This window comes from Glycine soja, chromosome 1 (assembly GCF_004193775.1).
Source record: "Glycine soja cultivar W05 chromosome 1, ASM419377v2, whole genome shotgun sequence".
Classification (NCBI taxonomy): Eukaryota; Viridiplantae; Streptophyta; class Magnoliopsida; order Fabales; family Fabaceae; genus Glycine; species Glycine soja.
In genome coordinates, this window is record NC_041002.1 from 53,169,327 (window position 1) to 53,190,044 (window position 20,718).

The 20,718-nt window shown below is 33.8% G+C and overlaps 3 protein-coding genes across 7 annotated transcripts; 1 reads left to right on the forward strand and 2 right to left on the reverse strand.

Moving 5' to 3' along the window:
• Positions 1–258: 258 nt before the first annotated feature.
• On the reverse strand, positions 259–4,669 carry LOC114422263 (ribonuclease III domain-containing protein RNC1, chloroplastic-like). 4 transcript variants are annotated; one of them, XM_028388555.1, is made up of 6 exons: positions 3,711–3,842; positions 2,531–2,753; positions 1,992–2,193; positions 1,565–1,765; positions 919–1,005; positions 355–747 (listed from the first exon to the last, which is right to left on the reverse strand). In XM_028388555.1, exons 3-6 carry the CDS (start codon positions 2,145–2,147, stop codon positions 427–429), a joined length of 765 nt encoding a protein of 254 aa, XP_028244356.1. In that variant the 5' UTR covers positions 2,148–2,193; positions 2,531–2,753; positions 3,711–3,842; the 3' UTR covers positions 355–426. The 4 variants fall into 4 exon arrangements, with proteins under 4 accessions (XP_028244340.1, XP_028244364.1, XP_028244356.1 ...); XM_028388539.1 differs by lacking the exon at positions 2,531–2,753 and having other exon boundaries at positions 259–747; positions 3,711–4,668; XM_028388547.1 differs by lacking the exon at positions 2,531–2,753 and having other exon boundaries at positions 688–747; positions 873–1,005; positions 3,711–4,669.
• A 5,405-nt stretch (positions 4,670–10,074) lies between these two features.
• LOC114422287 (BTB/POZ domain-containing protein SR1IP1-like) lies at positions 10,075–13,916 on the forward strand. Its single transcript, XM_028388574.1, has 5 exons — positions 10,075–10,541; positions 10,683–10,752; positions 11,199–11,813; positions 11,930–12,466; positions 13,120–13,916. Exons 1-5 carry the CDS (start codon positions 10,441–10,443, stop codon positions 13,651–13,653), a joined length of 1,857 nt encoding a protein of 618 aa, XP_028244375.1. The 5' UTR covers positions 10,075–10,440; the 3' UTR covers positions 13,654–13,916.
• Positions 13,917–15,479: 1,563 nt separating this feature from the next.
• On the reverse strand, positions 15,480–18,143 carry LOC114422291. Of its 2 annotated transcripts, none has more exons than XM_028388584.1 (3): positions 17,735–18,143; positions 16,319–16,502; positions 15,480–16,234 (listed from the first exon to the last, which is right to left on the reverse strand). In XM_028388584.1, exons 2-3 carry the CDS (start codon positions 16,397–16,399, stop codon positions 15,668–15,670), a joined length of 648 nt encoding a protein of 215 aa, XP_028244385.1. In that variant the 5' UTR covers positions 16,400–16,502; positions 17,735–18,143; the 3' UTR covers positions 15,480–15,667. The 2 variants fall into 2 exon arrangements, with proteins under 2 accessions (XP_028244385.1, XP_028244392.1); XM_028388591.1 differs by lacking the exon at positions 17,735–18,143 and adding an exon at positions 16,692–16,795.
• Positions 18,144–20,718: the final 2,575 nt, after the last annotated feature.

Consider the following 20,718-nt stretch of genomic DNA (forward strand, 5'->3'; position numbering starts at 1 on the left):
ATACTTCTTGGTTTGAGGGATTGGTTGAGTGAAAGGTAGGAAAGGGGGGTGTATTTAGATTTTGACTAGATATGTGGGTTGGAGAAGAGCCATTAGCACTCAAATTTCTAAGATTGTATATGAATTTGGAATAAAAGAATTGTTGTATATTGGACATGGGAAATTGGAGGAAAGGAGTGTGGAATTGGGAACTTAAATGGAGAATAAGGTGGTTTGAGTGGGAAAATGATTTGGTGGTGTGTTTGGAGGGTTTGCAAATTAATAATAATTTTTGCATGGATAATAATTTTTGCAATTCACCTACAACCAGGCAGATCAAATGATAATATGAAAAAAAAACTTAAATCAAGGGGATAGAAAAGGAAAACAGGAGGTAAATAATAAAGGAAAACAAAAGAGCTTTTATCAGTCTTTTTGTCTCCATATTTAAACTACTTCTTTTGGCTGGATCTGCTCAAAGTCAAAAACCTCAAACATCAGACGCCTCACATCACGTTTCCCATAAACAAGATACGAAAGCCCATGAAGAGCTTGTTGAACAGCTGTCGTGGCTGGGTTTCTCTTTCTCCGGTTATGCTCATAAGTGTCTTGAACCTTCTCATCAAATATAATAACCCGGTGAAGATGTTTGGCCCTCAAATATCTTCCACAATACTTGTTCATAAGAAGGCGACGGTGCTTCTCTTGTAGCCACAACCCCGGAGCATCTAAATGCTTCATCAATAATCTTTCAGCCATCACCAAATCCTTAAGAAAATAATAAATAATAATATTAAAAAATTATACATTATCCAATGAAAAAAAAATTAGATTGTAAATAGAACTTGAGCAATAAAATATGATACATCCCATTAATGAAACTAGAGTCTTACCACAACTTCATTCAAATTGTCATTTGGACAGCAGACAGAATAGTACCTGTATCTTTTGGCCAATGTATTCTAATCTCTCATAGCAAAATCGAGGATGCTCAAATTTGAACTTCGATGGATGCATGAAACAAAGCTGCAATTAGATAAGACATTCAACATCAGAACTTATAAGTTATAACATTTAGTGTGCTAATTCCTATTTGAACTATTAAAGTGCTAAGTCTTTATTTGGGTGGTTTTAACTTTAAGGAAGGACTTTCTTGTTCTCAAGTGAGTTGTGCAGTGATGAGCAAAATACAGTAAAAAGCAATACATAAACCAGGTAAAATTAAAATGGTCCAGAGCAAGAACAATTAACTATCAAATGTGTTGCCAGTTCTTAGTATTTCTGCTTCTTTTAAGTTTACCTTCCTAATTTCCTAAAAAAAACCTTGAAAGTATCACTGTAGGCTAAATAGCTCTGCAACTCAGACAAACAAACAAACCCTCCCTATCACTAAACAGATTTGATGCCATCTAATGTGAAGCCGGAGAAGGGATAAATAGAAGCATAAAGACTTGTTTGTCCACTTGTTCAGAGACACATTCAAGGTATTAAATTGCCCTACCCTCACAAATCAAGCCAGATCTGTGCTTTTGATATCCTGATACACCAAAGGGAAAAGTAGAGTGAGAGGTGATAGAAGAGCTACCTGCAATCCAAGTCCAAGCTCTACGTTCCTGGCTTCAGTAATTTCTGGGATTCTGTCTGTCATTTCTAATGGATATCCAAGTGTTTTCATAACATGGGGTCTTGTATCGTAATCCCATATATTGCCCCTAAACCGATGCATTCCTGGGGGAACACAAGCTCTGAATAGCCTTGGGTGTTCAAACAGAGCATCTGCGGGAGGCTGAATAAAGAACAGTAATCATTTCTGTGTCATCATCAAAAACTAAAGTATTTTATTGTAGGACAGGTACTTTGTATAAAAAATTGCTGAATAATGCAGCAAAACCCAGCTGAACTTCTAACAGAAATAAATTAAGTCTGAGCCATGTGCATGATATATAGATCTTTGTAAGCTTTTTTTTTCAAAAAAGTAAATATTACTTTAGCAGAAGACATGTATAGCTTGCCTTATATGCAACGATATCTTGCCAGCTTAGCTTGCCTTCAAACTCAGCAGATACATAATCCACATCTTCAAGTTGTCTACGCAATTTGGGCTGGCAATCTTCGGCATCTGGATCCATTCCGAAGACTTCAAAAAGAACACGATACACTTCTGGCATACCAAAACAAAGATAGATAGCCCCAAACAAAGCCCAAAATACTGACCTGCACGTGCATAGAATAACAAATTTGAGAATGTAGTGAACAATTCATTTCACAAATAGATTAGACAGAGACCAACTTCATTAATTAAAATGGTTCTATCATAAACCAATAAAAAAACGTGAGGAAGTGGACAAACTAGTCTTTTATGCTTCTATTTATCCCTTCTCAAGCAGAAAGGCAAGGGTCTGTTTAATTCCCTTCCAAAAATTTTGTTTCAAAAACAATTCCACACTACTCAGCAATCAATTTCTCATCCAAAATCTATTAAATTTTGAAAAATGTTTTCAAATCAAAGTTTTAAAAACCAAAAAATAGAAACCAAGAGATGTTTTCTCACCCTCTTATATTTTCCTTGAGTGCTTTGTTCAATTGAGTTTTCTTTGTTGCAAATCCACCTGTTTACCTAGAGTTGATTGTAAAGGTTGTGGGCAATGGAGTTTTGACAGTCAAGCAGCTGAAAAACAGTATACAGTTGAGAGATATCTGTATACGACTGAGAGAACTGTGACACACATTACTAGCCCCTGCTCTTTGTAGTAGAAGAAAGTAGTGCTGGAGTTCTGAAACCGTAAGGGTGAATCCTTTTCAAATGTTGAAACTGTAAGCATGAGTCCACCTCTCTTTTCACTCATTAAGTTTTTTTAATTTTTCAATTTTAGAAAACAGAATTCTTTTTTCAAAAAACAGTAAACAAAAAGGCCTAAATCTTCAAAAAAATTCCTTTCTCTTTCCTACATCCTTTTAGACAGTGAACTAGCCAAAGCATCTTATTATTTTGATTCATTAATCATCAAACATCTTCGACTTGAAAAGGAAATGACACCTAAGCATACAAGGATTCACATCACTCTACATTTCAGTCACTTGTTCTGCTTGAAGCCAATACAACATCAACATGATTTTCAAATCTGAATTCTCCATTCTTCTGCATCCCAAGCACATACATACGAGTATGACATATTGTATGTATGTTTAAGCATCACTCAAAAGAATACCAAGAGAGGAAACAGAAAACCCAGTTAACAAACTTAAAAGCAAATAACAATATAATCTTAATTCATGACAAGAAATACACATGTCAACCGTTAACCTAATAAATCAACTCAATTTGACCAGACACATGAAAATGGTCATAGAGTCATATTGTTATTTTCTATTTTTATTTCATTGCCATACATGGATGTTGGAGAATATCATCAAAGGAGATCTTAGACTTAATAATATTTCTGAAAACCATACTGAATGATGTCGTGTGATCCATGTAGCCGATCACCTAGTGGGATAAGGCTTTTTTGTTGTTGCCGTACATGGACATACCATAAGTAAATGGAATTCTGGCAACGGGATGGCTCTTAGCAGAAATAACACAATTCCAGATTGGCAGAGAGTATTAAGTATTATTTACTATATATCACTAGCACAATTGCACAGCCATGATTTCAAATTATAAACAAACGAAAGGCTAACTTGGTGACAAAACCTTATCTCAGGAGAGGAGAATAAAAGTTAGAACTTACTTGACAGGACCTTCCTTCTCCCTCCTCATGATCTTATCCATATCATCAAACGTAAATATCAAATTGTGCAAGCTAGCAGCTTTAATCCACTTGGGCAAGCTCCTCTTCCCTATCAACCCAAACACTCTCTCCCTCATCGGACCCGGCGACTCCCTCGGATACCTCTGCAAGAAAAACTCCGTCAGCGCCAACTCGAGCACGTACTGTCCCAGAAAAGACAACCTCGAATGCCCCGACCGCACGTGCCGCGCCTTCGTCCTCTCGCACGACGGGTGCTGGAACGCCAAGTACAGCAGTGTGTCGAACTGCTTCGCGGGGTTATCGTCCCCGAGCGTCTCCGAGGGCTCGAGGGAGTACCCCAGAGCTTGCTTCGCTTCGAGCAAGTACTCGTCAATCCACAATTTATCCGCATTGTTGAGGCGCGACGAAGGCAAACACGAACTCAACAAGGGAAACAATTTGAGACAAAGTTGTGGGCTGCTGAGAAACCTTTCTGCTAATTTGTTGTCGTCTATTGGGGGCCTTAGAATGAACCTCCTCGGGGGTCCTTTTTTGGGGGAAGTTGCTTTCTTGCGTTCGGCGAGTTCCTTGAGGAGTCGCTGAGGACTGTTCCCGCTGGGGAAGTCTTGTTGCTGTTGGGGCTCTAAGGCCACCGCGAGAATTCGGAAATTGGGGTTTCTGTTTCTGATCAAGGGGGAGAGGGAGTAGTTAGGTGGCGGGAATGAGCATGGTTTAGGGGAGAATATAAAGGAGGAAGAGAGTTCCATTAGCGGATGAGGGTGACTGTGGTAGGAAATGTTGTTCGGGTTATGCCAACATTAAGATGGTTGATTCCTGGCTTTCACACTTTCACAACACCATAGATGACAGGGTTTAGTTGGATAAGGTGAAGCAGCTTGCCAGTGTGCCACACCCGATACTTTGCTAGATTTCATTTTTATGAGTGTTTGTGCCTTGTGGGACTTATTGAGACGGATTTACTCATCTCTTTATCCGTTTGAATTCTTGATACTTGATAGGTTAATTTTGTGAACCCTAATGATACTCAATCCCATTAAAACCCGAAAAAATATGTTAATGCGATTTTTTTTTTCGAATCACATGTGATATGATTCTTAGCATAATATATTAATTTAAATTAAATGATAAATTTTTAAAAAGATATACTTATAATATTATATGATATATTTTAAGATAAATAATATCAATATCAATACAATACTCTGTATATATAAAATATATTTGTTAAGTTAAGAAGTTGTATTATTAATGTATAATTATTTAAAAAATTATACTTTTTGAAGAATATATGATATGAGGGGTGCTATGAAAAATACTCTTTAACATATATTTTTTATTGATTAATTTTTTTAAAAAAAATTATAAAATCATGTGAACCCTGAAATAAAATGTGAGACTTACATTTGTTGTATTTTTTTTAATAAATTTTATCATCTTCTTTTATATTTTTTTATGTTTTAGTTTTCTATATTTTTTCAAAAACAATTGATGTTTTAGGATTTTAAAGTTTAATTAATATTTTTTTTCAAATATAACATTATTTAATATTCATGATACAAGTATCAAATATTAAAGTATTAAATAAAGATATTTTAATTTAAATATAATAATTTTTAGTTCTATTAAATATTTCTTAATTTATGTCTAATATCTTGAACATCAAAAGGTATGAGAAGAAAATAATAACCAATATAAGATTGTGTACGTGTCATTAAATGTAATCACTACTTATGAATTCATTTTAAAATCTCATTTGGAACTGAGATTTTGTTGAGAAAAACTATAAGCCAACTATTTTTTCTGTTCGTGTTCGAGATTAATCATCGAAAAGATTCTACGATAGTTGTTGAAGAATGCTTACATTAAGAATCCACGATAAATCCATGTATTTATCCTATCCTTAGTAATTCATCATGATGTAAATCATATGTGCGCAAGAACGAGGTGTTCTTGAAATATGCATGTTTTTATGATTGTATTGCTTATGCTTAAAATCCATTGGATTAAAGATAAAAAGCATATCCTCAGAAAATTACTTCTAACAAAACTTGCTCGAAATGTAAACACATAAATTTTAAGACTAAATTAAAAGAAGCGAGAGGAAAAAGAATAAATGTGAAATGGAAAGTGACTTACCTGTGAATTATATTTAATTTGCATGAATGTAAATTAGAAAGCAATATAAATGACTAAAAAAGTAAAGACTTTATTGACAAAAGTAATTGAAAGCATACAATCGACTCATTAAATCAGTAGGCATCTTGAAGTGTGATAGTTATTATTATGTATTGGTGTACGTAAGTGTTTCCATAACAAACGATGAACACATTTTTATTATTTATAGGTTTTTGTATCTAATGGTTAAAAAATCTTATATAGACAAATGTTAAACAAATTGACTCAATAAGACTTTGATATCTGATGTCTTTTTTTTTTTAAAGGCCAACAAAGAATTTTATTAATAAAGGTGCAAAGAGCAAATCACAAGATGTGAAAGACTCTAGCACTAAAAGATACAGAACCAGATACCGTCCAAAGGAACCAAATACAGTGACAGACTAAATGACAAATATCTGTCTTGAATATATAATATTAACTATAACTGTAATCAACTTCCTTTTTACTCAAACTCTTATCTCAAATTCATCTCTTCCAAAACATAACTATCTTGGCATCTTCAAACATGACAATCTTGACTTTGATTTCAAATTTAATATCAAAATTTTGACCATTTCGTCAACGTTTTAGAATTAATTAACTTCTAGCCTCATTTCATAACATAATCTTTAAAAATTGAAATAGGCCCGATTGAAATGCATTTTATAAAACTTAAATTTTTTTCTCAATTACTAATTGACATCAAGAATGTTATAATCCATTCATTGTTGGTTTTGTCTGAATTTTCATCAAGACCCAAATGTCCGAGTTAACTGATGCGAATTGCCAAATATAATGGAACAAATCTGTTTGAATCAATCAATCAAACAGATGAGTGCAACCTATCTTTTCCACTAATTTTTCCTTCTATTTGTCTTTTCGATTTTGTGGTTAAGGTTGAACAATTTGCTCGCATCCCACGTGCTATGGAACAGTTTCTCATGTCTCCCATGACTATTTTCTCTTAATACTGAGCAGATTTGATTTTCTAGCCGTTTCCTAGCTAGTTAGAGTAAGATTTCTTTTAATAAACTTCTTAATAAATATTTATAAGATAAAAAAATGAATTAATTTCCCTATACATTAATATATTTTTGTGTTTTCAATGTTTATTAAAAGTCTCATTTATTTTTTTCAAAAACTGATTTTTAAATCGTAAATAAACTGATTTTAATTTATTCGAAAAACTTAATTATTTTTTATCTTATTATTTTTTCTTTCATAAATGCTTATTGAGAACTGAGAAACTTGTTCATATATATATATATATATACCATAAGTGAATGAAAAAAAAGGAAAAAGAAAGACTTATGGCTCCAGATTAATTTAAAAGCCATTACAAGGGTGATCTGAAGAATATATTAGGATCAAAATTATCACCATTTTGGAAATTATTCGCTTATACACCTGATGATCTGTCAAGAATATATATATGTGTATCACATCTATAGTGCTGGCTGGTTGGCAAACATGATTGCCCACAGGGGTTATTGCGCCTTTGTCTTCCAACTTCACCCCATAAAAAACCATATCAAAGGGAATCAAATGTTAAGTTTGGATTAGAATGAACGAAATGTCATTCACCATTTTGGATCTACGTCTACCTACCATGAATCAAGATCTCTTAAAGCCATGCATACAGGTCATAAATGTTTTGATTTTAATTTGTTGGAGAGTGGTTGCCGAAGTAGTAGAGGGCATGGATTGATTGAAAACGAAAGCATATAGCAATGGGGCAGTCTCTAATTGATGGATGTCCATTATATGTATGTCCTCCAATTCAAAAAACATAGAGGTTAGATAGAGAAACCACTCTTATATGAATTGATATAAATCAAGATTCTGATGATTAGTCTGCATTCTAAAAGGGTCCCTTTTCATACATGATGTGAAAACACGAACCTAAATTATGACTCTTATCTGTACGAAAGCAATATTCTATTATTACCGAGAGCACCAATTATTGTAGAAGACATCCTAGCACCCACGGAAATTAACACAGTAAAAAGTATAATTAATAAACAAAAAGCACAGAAACCGTAGTTTCTTATGGAAAAGAGGTGATTATGGGACTGGCTGTGGATATACCATCTCCCCAAGTTGATTGCTATATATGTTGATTATCTACTTGCCAACACATATTTTTTCTGGATAAATATCATACGTACCCAAATCTATATGCATACGGTTGCTTTAGTTATATCTGTATATCTAAACCCTAAATCCTAAATAGATAATATTTAATCTTTAATCATACTTATTAATAAACATATTTATCACCTATTTTTGTGTTCATATTTTTTAAATTAAAAAAATCAAACGGTGATAAGTAATTTCTTAAAATACAATAAATTAAAGTCGAATTTACGAGAAAGAAGACTATGTGTACAAATTTAGTTGTCACTTATGAATGCAAATATTTAGTATGAATAGTTTACTATGAAATTTTAGCATGTGCAAGAGTAAAACGAAATATTTAAATTTGGAGTTCAAATACACAAATTATGCCTTAAAATCTATTTTGGGGGAGTGATTGACTGTAAAATCTTAATTCGTACAACCTTCTAATGCTACGTTTGTTTATTAGATTGGGAGAGAAAAGAAAGGAAAGAATGTATTAGAAATTAAAAATCTAGTCATTCTTTTGTGCCAGATACTCAAGATTTAGAGTGTGTTTGATTGTGTTTCTAGTTTTTAAGAATTGTTTTATAAAATAAATTTTAAAAACTGATTTTTAGGAAATATGAGTGTGTATCCTGTTGCATTTGGACCAAGTTTATAGTTAGAATACCAAGCTCGATCTCCTAATCCGACTCAAAGATTCGAGCATAAAAAATCAGTTGACCATGTGCAAAAAAAAGAACAACCAGATTATCAAGGGACTTGACATAAATCTTGCTTGTTTTCATTATGATTTTATAACATAGCACTACATAAAAACATATAGCCATAGCGAAAGTTGGGCAGAACACAATTCAAATTGAAACCATTGTTACATTTTTATTTTGATTTTGTTTACGTATCCATTGATACATGTTCAGTCGATTTATTTAATTAAAAACCCAGTTGATTTATTAATACTTAAATTTAAATGTGAAATTATTCGTTAAATTCATTGAAATTATATAATGTACAGTGTACGATAAAATTTTCAAAATTAAATATATTTTTAGATCATATAAGATTTGTTTTTAATTTGTTCTACATAAAAAATTATTTTGATATATTTATCTATTTTCAATTTAGTCACGATTAATTTTCATTATTGTTTCCCTTCCAGGAATGGCTTAGGTCAGCCCAAAGCTATCCATATTGTCATGATAGGCCCAAAAAGAAGTATTCTTACGTGAGGGAGGGTCAGCTTCCTGAGACTCCTAGTCTTTTTTACTGTCAAACAAAGAACTTGAGCAACTTGCACAGTTCACGTCTTTAGCACTTACATTACATTACATGTAATAGAGATAGATAGATAAATAGATTAGGCCACTTAATATACATCAGTATGCATAGCAACTTCATAAACGAATGAGGCACTTCTACCATTACTATACCTAAAAAAATGAGCTGCTTTTGAGTTTGAATCAGCTCTCAGTGTAATTAGATTTTGGGGAGAACAATTATCATTTTTATGATTGCTTATTAGAATTAATACATAACAAATTGTAAAAACTATACTGAAAATAATGGTCACAATTAAAGGTGAAAATTTAAAATAATTGTTTTTATCTTTAAATATAACAGTAATTGTTAATTTACTTTCTATACTTTAAAAAATGCTTTTCTACTAATTTTAAAACATTATAGTGGCAGTAAATAATAATATAAGAAATATTAAAAATAATTAATATATATATATAAATCAAATTAAATTGTTGGTTGTAGAAAAAAGGTAATAGGGAGGCTAAAAGTATAATTTTACGAAATTCAAAAACGAGCCAGGCACCTTTGCAGTTTGTGGACGGGAATAAGAAAGAAATTCAACTTCCCATGTGGAAACAAACGGCGTTAGACGCCAATCAACATGCAACGATCTCATCCTTTCCACACAAACTCCCTAAGCACACACCACACACCATCAACTACATCTTCATCACTTCGAATTTGCCCCTCTTCCTTTTTCATAATGTCGATACTACCCCTCATATTTCCTTATTCTACCCTTATAGACTTGCTTTTCTTATTCACGAAAGAAGACCTTGTTTTGGGAATTCACTAGGCTGATCATTCGTTGGATTAACGTTGCTTGGAAACTGATTTGAGGTTCAGGTTCTAACTCTATCCTCATTATTCCACAACATTTTCCAAGTTCAGCGTTGAAGTTCTTATTTGAAAAAAAAAAAAAACATAAAAGTTCCAAAGGATAAATAAATACCTCTTCCCTAGCCTTCAGTACTCCTTTGCTTGTAGAAAATGTACGAGGAATCCACAAATATAAAAGATTACCTCGAGCCTATACAATTACTGATTCAATCTGTTCATTTCTTTTTCTGCTAAACCATCAACTGTAATATAGAAAAAAGCATCGTGCGTGAGCTAGAAATCTGTGTCAGCTATGATGGATCGTGGTCAAGAGAAAACCGTACCTGCTGGTAGTGACTTGTCTCTGAAGAAGAAGGAGCTTCTTTCTAGTGCCATGAAGAGAACAAGTGAATGGTATGCTTCTTGTCCTCTGAGTGAAACTAATGCTTTGGTGGCTTTTATGTCAAATGTACCCAACCTGCTTTTCTTGTGTACGTTGCTACCTTCTGTTGGATAGCTTAACTGAAACACACGAGTTGAACTACTTAATTACAGGATTTTTTCTCAGGAGATTCCAAGTGATGTCAACGTTCAAGTTGGGGAAGCTTCCTTTTCGTTACATAAGGTAGCTAACCAATTGAAACACGACTCTTTGGTACATATATCAAACTTAATGACTAGTCTCAGAATAATTCAAGAGCACAGGAGCAAACTAACGATTTCTTACTCTTGTTAGTTGTTCACGCTTAGAGCTCACTTGGTTCTTGAGTTCACACAGAACAAACTAACGATTTCTTACTCTTGTTAATTTTTGTTGACACGTTGTAAAGCTCATTAAACTCAGGTTCATACCGAACTTTTAGAGTTTCTGGCAAATGTGTTCTTTAACGTGAACATCTCGATCAACTATTTACTTGTTACCAGCCTTTTTTTGTTTGCCTAAAAATAGGACTTGAATTAGGAAGCAAGAAAAGTAAATGAACGCAATATTTTAGTGTATAAAATTGTTATTGTTATGCTGGCCATCAATTAATATTGAATTCTCTTACACATCTCCTACTGTAATTGCAGTTTCCATTAGTCTCCAAGTGTGGATACATTAGGAAACTCGTCTCAGAATCTAATGATGCTGACGTTTCATTCATTGAGCTCCCTGATGTTCCTGGTGGAGCAGAAGCATTTGAACTAGCAGCAAAGTTCTGCTATGGGATAAACTTCGAAATAAACGTTGAAAACATAGCTACGCTGTGCTGTGTGGCCGAGTATCTTGAGATGACAGAGGACTATTCAGTTGGAAACTTGATGGGAAGGACCGATGCTTACTTGAATGAAGTGGCACTAAAGACCATTGCAGGGGCTGTGTCTGTTTTACATATGTCAGAGAATCTCCTTGCAATAGCAGAGAGAGCAAAGTTGGTGAGTAGATGCATAGATGCCATTGCATTTATAGCATGCAAAGAAAGCCAATTCTGTTCATCTGCAAGAAGTGAGAGTGGTTCTGTGGGAGTAGTGTCTTCCATGGCATCAAACCAGAGACCAGTAGTTGACTGGTGGGCTGAAGATTTAACTGTGCTTAGAATTGACATTTTCCAAAGAGTCATAATTGCAATGATGGCAAGAGGGTTTAAACAGTATGCAATTGGCCCCATTCTAATGCTCTATGCACAGAAATCTCTACGAGGTTTGGTGAGTTCCCTCTCTAAAAAGACGGAAATATTAAAAGTAAATATGATTTTATGGATTCATGGATTCAGTCCTTAACTCTCATCTCTCCCTTTTTTCTTTTTTTTTTTGAGGAACAGGATGTATTTGGAAAGGCAAGGAAGAAGATTGAGCCGCGACAAGAGCATGAAAAAAGGGTTGTTTTAGAGACAATAGTGAGCCTTTTGCCAAGGGAGAAGAATTCAATGTCAGTAAGCTTCCTTTCTATGCTGCTTCGGGCAGCAATATATCTTGAGACAACAGTTGCTTGCAGGCTTGACTTGGAGAAGAGGATGGGCATGCAGTTAGGACAAGCTGTTTTAGATGATCTTCTCATTCCTTCCTACTCTTTCACTGGGGACACATTGTTTGACGTGGATACAGTGCATAGGATAATGTCTAATTACCTTGAATCTCAAACGGGAAACCACTTGGTCTTCAATGCAGATGATGAATACTTTTCTCCTCCACAGAGTGATATGGAGCGGGTTGGAAAGCTAATGGAAAACTACATTGCTGAAATAGCCACCGACCGAAATTTAGCCGTTACAAAGTTCACCAGTTTGGCAGAATTAATTCCTGAACAGTCAAGGCCAACAGAAGATGGGATGTATAGAGCCATAGACATCTTTCTTAAGGTGCAGACTGCAATCCTTTTTATATATCAAATTAATCATACCACAGATTTGATAATTTAGTTTTTGTATTGTTGATACCTCTTATTTGAACAACAGAATTAACACACACAATTCACTAACCAAGATTAAATACCTGTCTCCTACGAGAAATTATTACATAATTTGAGATTATCATGATCTAGACAATCTTCACATGACACATAATTAAGTTTTGTTAACCTTTTTGTTAATTGGAATATTCAGTTCCATGCTGTCTAAATACTAATCTTAGACCATGAACATGTGGTAGTCTTGTACCATGTAATAATTTCTCCTCTCCTACAGAGTATTCTCACAGGCTTCTAGTGTTTTTGGACTAGTTTCATGGTGTGAAAATCAATTATTTTTCATTGTGTAGTTACTTCTACTTTTTCGTGGCATCACCATGATTTTGTAAGGTAGAATTTATTTTTGTGTATTATCCAAACACACTATTCATCAAGTTGAATTGGCTTTAGATCTAACCTTATCATAGTTCATTTGCTACATTACGCAATTGGATTTATAACAGTATTATCATCAAATTCAAGGACTAAACAGTATTATCATTAGCTACTATTTTGATATAGAATTTTTTACACCTGAGTTTATTTTGAATTACTGCTGATTCTCAGGCTCATCCTGCTCTAAGTGACATGGACAGAAAGAAAGTTTGCAGCGTGATGGACTGTCAGAAGTTATCGCGAGAGGCATGTGCGCATGCCGCTCAAAATGACCGGCTACCTGTCCAGACAGTGGTTCAAGTTCTCTATTATGAACAGCAACGACTTCGCAATGCCATGAATGGCAGTAGAAGTGGGGAATCTTCGGTTGATTCCAAACTGAACGTATACTCCACTGATCTTCATCCAGTTTCAAATGAGCTCTCCACCTTACGAAGAGAAAATGAAGACCTGAAATTAGAGTTAGTGAAACTGAAAATGAGATTAAAAGAGATCGAAAATTCCACGCTTAAGTCAACGGTTAATAGTCCTGCTGTAAGTGCTTCACCTTCTGCTGATAAGCCTCCTTTGCCTCGAAGATCATTCATGAGTTCAGTGTCCAAAAAACTTGGGAGGCTTTCTCCTTTTGTGCGTGCCGATGGTGTCTTGCCTTTTCCCAAAGGTCGCACAAAACCAAATAAGAATCGACGCCACTCCATTTCCTGAGGCCATTGGTAGTTCTTGGTGTGCAGACTAAAGGTTCTTCCTTAGATTCAGGGGTTTGAAAATACAGGATTAGTCTTTCCAAGTTTTTTGCTTCATTTATGTGATACCATTTAGATTGTATGAGTAATGATCATGATCCTTTGGTGCGAACTATATTGTAAAGTGTGATGAAAATTTAATATAATTGTAGAGTTGGATTGCTGTCTAGCCGGTGAGTGGCAGTAATAATGTTGTAATACAAGAATAATAAACTAAATTTAACATTGGCAGTCCAAGCAAGAATCATAATTCTTCCTATCAATCTTGCATAAATCAGTTGAGAATCCCAGATATCAGCATATCAAGGGATTTTTTTTTTAACACGCTAGAATGGATTTTTATTTTGTTCTCTCATATTTAAGTTTCACAGCATCTTGCTGAAAATAATTCTGTAAAGTTGTAATAACAGCCCTATAAAATTCATTATGTACTATTATCTGCGATCAAGGAGAAAGATAGGAACGGAAATCATCTACCTTTCGCACAATATTAATAATGAATCGCGAATCAAGGGTGTAAATATCACCCAGAGCATTTTCACATTCACACACGATATCATAAAATTAGGTGGGTCAGTTGCTTCTCACAGTGAGATCATGTCTTCCTAAAGATAAATGGACCATAAAATCACTGGAAGAATACAACATCTGATAACAGCAGTTGGTGGGGTCTATGTATAAATTATTTAAGTCCTTGTCCTTGGGAATAAAAAGCTTCGGTAAAGGGAATAATAGACTAATAGTTCAAGTGACAGCCTTGCATTGTCGGTGTTGATGTCTAAAGCCTAATCATGATGAAAAGAAAGAGATCATGGTTCGGTGTTGATGTTTTGGGACAAACCTTACCAGAACATGTTAAAAGATGTTTAAGTATTTGGAAGAGAATATGCTGTTCATTTGATGGTAGTCACTAGGCAGGAACTAGATCTCCTACTTCTTGTTGGCTTGTAATTTCATGAATCATCATGGAAAATAAAATCAGATTAATGAGAAAATAAATTTTGCGTACCTACCTAATATGTTTCCATAAGCAACAATAATATTATCACGTCTCCTATTTGGAATGACCCCTCACCCACAACTTACGTAGTTTTTTCACCAATCTGCATATGAAACCCGTACAATTGAAGCATGAGCTGAAAAAACCTTGAATTTTTTTTTCTCCATTTCACATTGACAGAAGCATCTTCAGTCACCACGGGTTTGTCTCCTTAGAAGCACAATCTAGAGTAGACTAAGTGCATATTTGGTTTTCAGTTTGAAAGCCTAAAATTATGTTCAAAAAGTAAAACTGAAAAACCAACCATCTTGTTTGGTTTTCAGTTGAGTCTAATTTTAAATTGAGTTTTGTTACAATTTTGCCTTAAAACTCATTTTGAAATGGAAGGAAAAAGAGAGTTGTTTTAACAAACTCAGTTTGCAAAATGAATTTTCATCCAAACTTAAGTTACACAACTTGAATCCAAATATATACTAAATCAACTAGCTGTATGAGTTCAATTGCTTTGGAGAGATGCACTGTGAGAAACGCCCCAGTGTTAGTTAGGACTAAGTAGGAAGGTTGGACGAATTTTATCATTATGGAAAGATTACTATATATCCAGAGTTGCTCTCCACAAAGGCAGAATTTCAAGGTGGGAACCTAATTAAATGATTTGATTAATAAAGGAGGATACTAGCATATATAGCCTTCTTTCAGGTACGGGGCTAACAATATTAGCTCCATGTTTCATGGTTTCGGAGGTAAAGATTATGATGTAAATATGAATAGTCACAAGACCAAAGAAATATCAGTCATATGTGATTCCGGAATTATAATTGGCTTGTTTAACCATGAAAACAAGTAACTTCTATACAAGACATCATCATACCCTCACAACACTTGGTAACTAAGAAGAAAATTTAACAGAAACATCATTCACAAAGTTAGTCTTAAACAGTAATCGAATATACATCACATTGACCTTAGAATATTTTTAGTTCGTGTTCAGACTCAATACTTGAAAAAACCAAGGTGGCTGTTTCGTTCTCTCATCTCTTGATCGTTCTTCAATTTCATAACTCCTTCTAATTCCACTTTGGCACCCTGCGGTCGAATGTCGCACATGGACAAGGCCAATTAAGCCTCCACTTAATTCTTCTGCAGCTGAATAACTGCTATGACGGGTCTTCAATCTTGTCTTGTTTATAAGGCTAGATCCAGTAGAAGAAGAAGACAACCTATGTGCCGAATCTGAAGTTAGTGGTGTCTCCACTTTTTTACGTTTGTAACTTGAAGGGCCTAGTGTCAGCTCAATCTCAGTCTCATTTATAACCTCCAGAACTCCATCGCTGTCAGCTTCTGCCATGTCCTCCTTAGCAGGTCTTTCAAGATCAAAGTTCAACTTAGGATTTTGCTGCGCGCCTTTATGATAACCATTTTGAGTTAAACTAATCACGTTTTTTAAGTTCCATCCTCGTTGATTTACTTCATTACCTCTAGTGGCTTCCATATTTTTCATCAATATGTTCTGAATCCGATACAAACGGTGAAGTTCGTACACCTGAAAACATTCTCAGGGCACTCAAGACTCTATTGACACTGATTGAGGACAAATGGCTCAAAGTAACAGAAAGAGATTTAGTACCTGTTCTTTGAAAGTGTCTTGGTGTTTTAGCATGGTAATTCTCATGTATTCTTTATCGCATGGCCTAATAAGCTTCTCCATCGGAGATCAGTTCAGCTAGTGTACCTTAACTACTTTTGTTGGAATGTTCAGGCATGCATTTTTATGGTATCACTTCACCTCCATTTTAGTTACCACTGTTTAGCTGAAATGAGGAAAATCCTAACTTAGAAAGTAGTTGATCAATGAAAATGTTTATAGAGTAGCCTTGAAGCCTAATCAAAATGATGACATCAACTTCAGTTGCTTATCTCCTTCCAAGATTTTGGACCACAATTAAATGAAATAAACTCTCAACAACAACAAAAAAAGAAAAAAAAAAATCTTCGGATACCTTTAGTTTGTCGAATTTTCCTACCATAATAACTTTCCGCATAGCTCAATATATAGACATGATGTCATTATTCACATTATGCTTCCAATTGCTGCAGTATTTTAATAGTTAATCAACGCAATGTTTTCTCTTTTCATACGCCCAGTTTAAAAATGCTTAATGTAATATCATTAAATAGCATGGTAGACAAATAATTTTCCTTAAGTACAGTATGCAATTAGGGTTTGATCACGTGGCCCTTAATTCTGCTTTAAAAAGTTAATCTTTTAAATAAATCTCACTAGTTCAACAAATTAATTCCCAATTTCCTGTGGAAGAATACCGAGTTTTTTTTTTGTTTTTTTTTTAAAAAAAGAAAGTCATGACCCTACAGAAACCTATTCATTTGACTTTTTAGCCCAAACACTCACGAATTCCTTTCTCTCATTTATCTTGGTACCTGCTATCATCATTAAATTTCTGTCTCTTTTCATACTTGAATTTTTTTTTCTTTACTAAATCTTCTCAAGACAATTGGCTTCTGTTACTCTAAAAGTTTTAAAAAGTGAAGTAATTCCGCAATTCTTTTGTTTAACAAATAACAACTGATTTTATTTTTTTTATCCTGAATTAAGGTTGCAAACCATATTCCTCGTATATGAGACAACAAACTTCAATCTTAAGCGACATTTTCACGGGGATCTTGTTATATATATACCCACGCTCCAATCTAATGTTACAACCTGACTTATAAATTATCACACCAATGACATGATATCAAATTCTAACAAAATTAATATTCGCACGCTCATTGAAGTTACGCAAATGGCAAAAACTCAATGACTGGGATAAAGCAAAGGCTTTGCAAGCAGGCCACAGGGGACGAAGGAGACGTGTATAAATTTCACAATCAGCAGGAGAAATTAAAAAAGAATACGGAACAGAACTTCTATCATGAACATTGGATTAATTGATTGTATAAGAGCCCCTTCCCCTAATTAACAGACACAAATTCACTGAACTCCAACACAAGAAGTTGTAAGAAATAGAATATAGCTTCTGACCTGTGAGAATGAACCGAAGATACCATAACACTTTCTGTCCTGTATAGGAAGACAACAAAAAAGAACTCTCTCAAGCGAAGGCAAGAAGATCCTCCTTTCGCAACAACTTCAGAGACAACCTTGTTTGTTTGAGAAACACTCTCTGCTACTCTGTTCTCACACTCCCATATCAGAATCGTCAGTATATACTATGTATACTGTTGGAGATTAAAAAATATAATAATACAACTGAACCGTTGTAGTAGAATTTAAGATTCTCTCTGAAAGACAGTCACGGAAACCAAAGTGCTATTTGCATGAGGATTGAGGCATGCCAAACAAACCCCAGTGCCTTGACCAATGTGATTCAAGTTTTATGGAGGAGATGCTTCAGACAGGTCCAGCAATGCGGGCATATTAAATTAACTGTCAAGAAAAGAAGAAATAATTCATTACTTAGTACATAGGAGTATTAGTTTTTATAATTGTTTAGGATCACGAGACAAATCATCAATAGAACAGCTTAGTCTGCTGAGGTGAATCACATGCACCTTAGTTTCTGTGTCTCAAATCCCGATTATAGTAACAATAAACAAATTTCAATTGAAGCGTGCTGCTTATACTAAAGAACTTGGGTGGCACTGGCATCTCCTTTTCCGCTGACAAGTTGATCCTGACCGTACGATTAATTGGTGCCTATTTTTTTTTAAAAAAAGGACAAGCAATGATAGGTTTATCGTATCAATAACACTAATTCACTATGTAATATAGATACAGTATGCTGTTTGACGGGATTTTAGCATGACTTGGCACAAAGACCCAGCGCAATGATTGTAGACGTTAATTGGCCATGTGTGTGGTAACTGGTAAGTTGATGTTTATGTGCTAATCAATAATAGAAAATATTAATGGGTGTTCTTAAGGTAGAAATGTTTTTATTGTCATACAAAATATTGTGTTGTTTATGATCTTTTTATATTTTTCTATAATTTCATAATAAATTTTTTTCTAATTTCTTAACAAGACAAAACAGTAGTTAGTCAAACTCATCAATAACACACCTGACATACTTTATATAAAACAACTTACATGCATCCCATGGGAATATGTGGGAAAAAAAGGTAATGAAAAATACAGATTAGATACATGTATGTATGTTGGCTCTTATCAAGGTGACCACATGCTTGTTAGGTTGGGCTTATCTCTTTTTAGAATGTGGATTATACAGTACAAGAAGGTTAGAGAAAATGTAGGTCCGGGAAATTGAGAGAGATGGACATGGAATGGAAGCACGCGTTGCCGGGGCAGAAAGGTGCATTTGTATGGAGCAGTGGGTCCTATGCTATGGGTGTCCTAAAGGGAAAAGCCAGAGTTGCACGGGCTTATGCTGTTGTTCGGTCCCACTTGATCCATGCCTATGAAGAACATAGCTAAATCGAGGAGGAGGAAATATGCTAATGCTGATGCCAAAGCTTGTTTGTAAATTAAATTCACAGTTGTTACAGTCCTATTTTTGCATATATCATGCTATTTATCACTTTTATTCTCTTTCATTTTTTATGTCTCTTTTTTTTTCAGGTATATATTCCTGAGCAGTGTGACACTGTTTTTATTCCGAATTAAAAATGTCCTATGCATTTTTACATTTATGCTTGTCTCCTATGAAATGAATTTTTTACATTTTTATTGGGATGGATCTTTATAAAGGTAAATAATGAAGAAATAAAAAGGAAATTGTGCAACATGTCTCCTAGACTTGAAAAAGACTTTCTAAAAATAATAATATTTTGCCCTCATTATAACACACTTGGAATCACTTAGGTTGGCCTAATGGTAGAAATTGATTAATAAACATGATGTTATAGGTTTTAACTTCAGTACAACCATTATATATCAATATGTATTGTCAATATAAAATTATTTTTTAATTAATTGACCGTATACATGTATATAGTCAATTAATTAAAAATTAGTTTTATTGTGATTTTTATGATAATTATTATCAAAATTAATAACTTATGGAGGGTGTGTTTGAATAATAAGATAAAATAATTTTCTATGAATATACCTTTTTGTCTATAATAAAATACTGCTGACCCGAATGACAATTTTTACTTCTATCCAAGTTCCCAAATTTAGATAAAACTAAATATTAATTATTAACTTTTACAGATTATTCTTATTTGACTTTTTTTAACGAAGTATTCTACCTACCCAGCATCTGCTATCCACTTTACTGAAATACAAGGATAAAGCTAAAACACTCAAAATTAATATTTTATTGATATGTGAGAACATTATTGACTTATTGTAATAGATTTTTTTATAATTTAATTAACACTCAAAATGAATTTAAGGGGTACTAACTACTGAGTTTCAAAATATTATGAAAAAATAGGAGCAGGCGACGAGCCAAATTTATCAAAAAGACAAAGGAAAAAAACTGAGAAAACTATCATAAAAAGAAAAAAAAATCTTAAATGAAAAAGCAAAGCCCACATTGCTGACTATTCGATTTGCATGGGTCTTGGATTCAGAAATAGAAACAGACTTTAAATTTGGGTCCATTAGTTACAGAACCGGAAAAGGCAAACACCTAGACGCGAAACGGCATACTGGCTCTGGTTATTGTTTTGAGTCTATTTGATATGAACAGAAGGATAATTTAAGAAATATATTTATATATATATATAATAATAATACTTTTCCATATTTTCAAATCATTTTATGACACTTTAACACTGTCAAAAAATTTATAACACATTAGAACTTAAAAATTTTCTTAAACTAATAATATTTTATCATATTATTATGTTAAACTAATATTCCACATGAAATGTCACCTCACTTATCAAGTAATATCTTAATAGATATATTTGATAGAAGGGATCAAAACTAATAACTAACATAATTGACTGATTAAGTCTGCTTAAAAAATGATAAGAAACTATAAGTGAATTTTGATAAAGATTAAGGATTAAGATTGCCAAAAAAATATTGAGGAG